The sequence below is a fragment of the Emiliania huxleyi genome, assembly GCF_000372725.1.
Source record: "Emiliania huxleyi CCMP1516 unplaced genomic scaffold EMIHUscaffold_334, whole genome shotgun sequence".
Taxonomy (NCBI): domain Eukaryota; phylum Haptophyta; order Isochrysidales; family Noelaerhabdaceae; genus Emiliania; species Emiliania huxleyi.
In genome coordinates, this window is record NW_005199487.1 from 122742 (window position 1) to 128298 (window position 5557).

General features: G+C 62.7%; 1 protein-coding gene across 1 annotated transcript in view; it reads right to left on the reverse strand.

Annotated features, from left to right (window-relative positions):
• Positions 1-5485: 5485 nt before the first annotated feature.
• EMIHUDRAFT_241540 (hypothetical protein) overlaps positions 5486-5557 on the reverse strand; it is a gene marked incomplete at both ends in the record, with an annotated part of 616 nt that continues 544 nt past the window's right edge. The window contains one exon of the mRNA XM_005773574.1: positions 5486-5527. Within this exon, the coding sequence (XP_005773631.1) occupies positions 5486-5527 (42 nt within the window). The remainder of the gene's footprint in view (positions 5528-5557) is intronic.

Below are 5557 nucleotides of genomic sequence, written 5' to 3' on the forward strand. Positions count from 1 at the left end.
CCGGCGGCGGGCTGAAGCTCCACGCCGGCATCTCTGGCAACTTGCGATCGCACATCGCGGCTGTGGAGTCCGCGATCGCCCGCTCGACGACAGACGCCGGCGCTCTGCCGCTCTACTTCTCCGGCCACTCGCTCGGAGGCGCGTACGCCATGTGCGCCTTCTACATGGTTGCGCCGACTCTCTCGCAGCGGGTCGCCGGCGTTGTCGGATTTGGTGCCCCGCTCGTGACCGTCGCCGGAGGCCCGCCCGAGATCGTGCTGACGGCTAAGCTGCGGTTCTTGACCTACGTGTCGGGCAACGACATCGTGCCACGCTCCCTGTTCAAGCCGAATGCTGAGAAGTTGCTCGCCTTTGCTCGCCGTTTGGGCAAGAGCCAGGCATTGTCTACCGTCTCCAACGCCATGCCGACATTTGACATGATTGGCCAGTTCCGCGCGCTGCCGGGAGCGGTCGAGCGACCCCCTTCCGAGCTGCTGCGGATTCGGCCAGATGCGCCGCTGACGTCGCACATCGACGACCACGCGTGCCGCGGCTATGCACGACTGCTTGATGAGTGCGCACTCGAGCTGCTGCCGAGTGCTACGTCCACACCGATGGCACCGGCACCGTCACCGACGGAGGCGGCGGTGGTGGTGATGTCGGCGGCGGCAGCGGCGGCAGCGGCGGCAGCGGCAACAGCAGCGTTGGCGGAGACAGAGGCGCGGACGGCGGGGACGGCGACGGCGTCTACGTCTATCGAGGCTCCTTTCCCGACGGCGCAGCAGGAGCTGGCGCAGGCGCTCGAGGCGTCGGAAGGACGGTCGCAGGTGGCTGAAGATCGTGACCTGGCGCACGGCATCGAAGAGTCGCTTCGAACCGACGGCCCGTCCCCCTTCGCTTCGGCCGCCGCCGCCGTACAAGGCGAGGCGGGCTCAATGGGCTCCTCCATGTCAGTTTCAGCGGCCGAGTCAGCGTCGACGGTGCAAGCATCCCCGATGAACTCTCCTCGAGGGCGGGCAATGGTGGCGCTTCTCGAGGACGCTAAGCTCACCGCTTATGCGAGTGTGCTGCACGATGCCGGATATTATGAGCTGACTGATCTCAGAGAGGCCGACGACGCAGACCTCGGCGAGCTCGGAGTGGGACTCAAGAAACCCGAGATCAAAAGATTGCGACGCTATCTCGAGAAACAAGTCTGAAATTGTGGTGGTCCGAGCACCTCTCCTGCGACCTGGGCCGTAGCCCGTTCCCGACTGTACCGTATATTTACCGTGTAAATGCATGAGCATGTGTGTACTGTACGGCTCTACGTGTGTAGGCTGCAAGCAGTTACGAGTAGATTTTTTTACTGATTACGCATCATCCCCCCCCACCCCGCCCTCGACTCAAGGGGCTGCCTTCCACCGTCGCTGCTCAGGCCGGGGGAGGGGGGGAGACCTCCTGTTCCTCGCGGAACGGGAGTAGGCCCCTCCTTGCCCGGTCTGCGATGCAGGGCGGTGGCCGTGCCATCTTCGCTTCACAAAGACCACGCCGCAATCGTCGCCGGCGCGCGACGCGTTCCCGTAGGCCGGACTGTCCTGGTCGAGAGTGTGTGCCGCCAAGGCGGGGCTACTCGGGGACAGTGCCGACGGGACGCGGCTCGAGAGACGACTCCCGCGAAAGCACGGCTGGCATCCGTGGCGTGGGGCTCGCCTTCGAAAAGTCGGGCATGGCTCTCCCCGCAACTCTATCGCTAACACGCGCGCACCACCGAGACTGTGGTGGGCGCGCTGCGGTCGCACGTCTACCTCCGTCATAGTGCCACGACGTGCGGCCTAGAATTAGCACACGCGCCTCTGCTTGCATACACTCATACATTGGATTGTCATCGCCTGTGAGTGCGAGATAGGGCTAGCAGTAGGCAGCTAGCCTCTGAGGAGGGCGTCCATAGACACCTCACTAGACCCCACACACGGTCTCGCCCGTGCCTCGCCGGCCGGAGAGATTGCTGGAGGTAGAGCAAGGTAGCCTGCTCTAGCCTCGCATGTCACTTCCTGTTGTCTGTTGTTTGTTGTGCCCTTGTTTGTTCTCTTGGCACCTTGGAGTGCTGGGGGGGGCGACAGGGAGGATATGGCCTTGAGTTATGTGTACGCCTACTCAGGGTGTGTGGCAGCCCGCTGGCTGTGTGTCTTGTGAGCCTGTTTGTGTCTGTGTGTCGCTCGTGCGTGTCGTCATCATCTGTCCAGCGTCCACGCATACCGCGTTGGTGTCCAGTCCGAGCCTGGCTGTTCTTCACCTTTCTACCTACCTACCTACCTGGAGCGCAGAGCTAACCCTCGGGGACCCGTGTATACTTTACGGCCCTTTCCCTGCGAACGCGCACCCCCGGGGCTAGGGCTCTCTTGCCCGTAACCCGATGCCAATCATCCGGCCCGCTGGGTGCGCTTCTGAGCTCCCTGCCGCCTGGCCCTGGATGTGCGGTTAATGACTGCACTCCAAGTGCTCCAAGTGCTCCACTCACAGCAGACAGGCTCGACACAGGTGCGAACTGGCGCGTGCTAGCACAATCACAGATAGATAGATAGATAGGACGGCGAAACACAGTCCGACCAACGACTGGGACACCAACGCGGTATGGGTGGACGCAAGACGGGCGATGACGGTCACATACAGGAGCGACACACAGAACCACAAGACAAGACACTCAGCCAACGGGGCGGCTGCCACACATCCTGAGCGAACTTCCCTAGTCACCCGCGGCCGGACTCCATCCGGCACGCGTCGCTGGGCGCTCAGAGCCGCGTCCCCTGCTCGCCACCCCGACGCCCAAGGCGCCCGAGCGAACGACAGGCGGCACGCGAAGACTGATTGCAATCCCGCCGACCGCCAGGCCGCGGGATGATGCGTGCGTGGTCTTGTAGTGGGTCTCGGAAGCTCCCCTCTCGGGCTAGGAGCCAGCCCCTCTCCCTTGCCCCCTGAACACCGTGTCCGAGTCGAGGCGTGTGCTTGCCGGTCGACGGCCGCGCGCGGTTGGCATTGTGACGAAGGTTGCGCGCGGCCGCGGCGCGCCCGCCATGGTTTGGCGCGGCGCGCCTACCAGCGGCAGTTGTCGAGGCACGGGAACACTTACCCGGGGTCATCCTCTGAGCCTGGTCGTCGGCGCCGCGATGCCACGGCGGCGCATTCGACGTCGTCGGCGCGCTGCCCCGCGGTGAGCCCCGCCGCTCGTAGCGACGGCCGCAGGTCGGCCCGGTGCAGCGCGCCCTGGCCGCAGACTGAAGAACGGCCACGAGGGGTGTGTGATGTGCGGTGCGGGGTGTGAGGGGGCAGCGTCTTTGTGTGTGCGCGCGCGCGCCGCTGCCGCTTGTGGTTTGAACTGCCCGTTGTCCCTGCCCTCTCCTCTCGGGGATTGAACTGGCCCTGTGCGAGAGAGGAAGATGGGAGGTCGGCCTTGAGAGCTTACGGGTGGTCTCACCGCGCCAGAGGCTCTGCCTCTCCTCTCGGGGATTCAACTGGGGGATAGGGGCGGGGATCCTCCCTCTTCCCGCCGTCGATGCCGGGGCTCAACCAATCCGGAGAGGTCGTTACCATTCCTCCATACATCCTCCCAGCTTCATCGGCGGGCGCCTGGGAGTGTGTCGTCAACTGGACGGTGGTCTTTCAGTGTGGTGGGGTGGGTTTCGTGACCGTTCAGCGTCGATGATCACATGGCACACCACCGGAACCGCCTAAGCGACTCCGCTAAGAACGGCAAACAATGCACTTAGCTCCGTGCACAATGCCGCTCTCCCCGCACGCTAGCTAGCTCGTTCACCGTCTGCCACACGCCACGGCGACATGGAGAACGACAGACAAGCGGTAAGAATTGTGCGACAAAAAAGCTCAATACGCACAGCACTGATATTGGCACTGATGCATAAGCAGGGATTTTTAAGAATACCTCTTAGCCCAATGCGCAATCCCTCTCTCACACGAATGGGGGTTTTATAAGCTAGGTTTTTCGCTGTCTGTGAGCTAGGTTACTGTGGGTCTCACTGATAAATCGGGTCGTTTGGCCGCACTCAGAGACGCCGGCAACGTATGTGACACCCGCGTGTGAGGACCTCCTCGCTCGTTGGCGCCTCGCCGCCGCCCCCCCTCTCGCCGCCGCTCCGCTCGTGGCCGCCCCATCCCCTGTCAATTCCGCCGCCTCCCCTGTCAATCCCCCGCACCACCGCCGCCACCGCCTCGCGCGTTTAGCGGGGGGTCAAAACTTAAAAGGAGGACAGCCTATACAAAGAAAAGAAACGCAAGGTCGAAGGTGCCACCTTATCAACCACAACGCAAAAGGCCCGCGCGTGCTGCGCGGGCCCGGCGAGCGACTAGCGAGCCAGCCTGCTAGTACTATGTATAGTTAGTACGGACGGATCCGAAGGGGTCGCACGCGGGAGGGAGCGGGCGTGCGTCCGTCCGAGCGAGCGAGCGAGGGAGGGAGGGGCTTGCTTGTCAAAACACCGTCCAATTCTCGAACACACTATAGTTAGTACGGATTCGAGGGAGGGGCCGCAAGATGCGCCTGCCTCCGACAGCCGACCGACTGATGACTGTCGACGGACCAGATCTATCTAGCTAGGGCTTCGCCAAGGGCATCGAGCGGATCGCCCGGCGGTGCAATCTGACGGTGTAGGGCCTAGCGCGGTCCTCTCGGTGCCGACGAGGAGCAGGGCGCAAGTGTACGTATGTGGCCTCTGCGTGCTAGCCATCTCTTCGCCCACACCTCACCATCTCGCAAAACCAGGTCCAACGGATGGGCGACGCACAAGGCACAACCTCGATCCTCGTGATAGATGTCCCTCTTCGTTCGACGTCGGCGGCGGTGGCGGGATGAATGGAGTGAAGAAGAAGAATAAAAGATGAGGGCCGAGCTTGTATGGTCGGGAGGGAGTCGCATGCAGGGGCCAGTAGTGGCCCTGGCCGGGGCACAGTTGTGGTAGGACGTGTGGAAGGACCCTTGTCGTTGTGGCTTGGAGTCGCCAAAGGAACTTTCAAACGTGTGGGTGCCTTGGGAGGAGGCTTGGCCTCGGGTCGCTTCCATTGCCTGGCGCGTTACGAAATATGCAGTCCAGTGCAGACGCCATGGCACATGGGAAGGCGAGAGACACGTGTGGGGGAAGAAACCCCGATTGTCGGAATCCAGAGAGCAGAGTGAGAGATCCTCTGACTCGTGCGTCGTGGTGCTGGCGGTACGTCAGTGATACGTAGTGAGCCCTTCATACCGTATAATAACACGTAGAAGATCGTTCGAGACTTAATCAATTTCAGGTCGCTTTTACGGCTTCGTAAATCGTACTGTGCAAGAAAACCGCGCGCCCCCCGCGCGCATCACACTGCACGCACCGCCCGCGGCCGCGAGCAGAAAGACAGATTTTCTGTTCGATCTCTGTCCTGGTGTTGTGGTGACGCCAAGACCCGTGTGCCGTCAAACTCCAAAAGGCCAAAACACAGGCGAGGGCAGTTCAACGGCTCGGCTCGGCGTTGCTTGCGCGCCTCAGTCACCGGCACAGTGCCGGTCCCGTGACCCGTCGCTCGGCTCGCGCGGCGAGCGCCCCCACGACGTTCC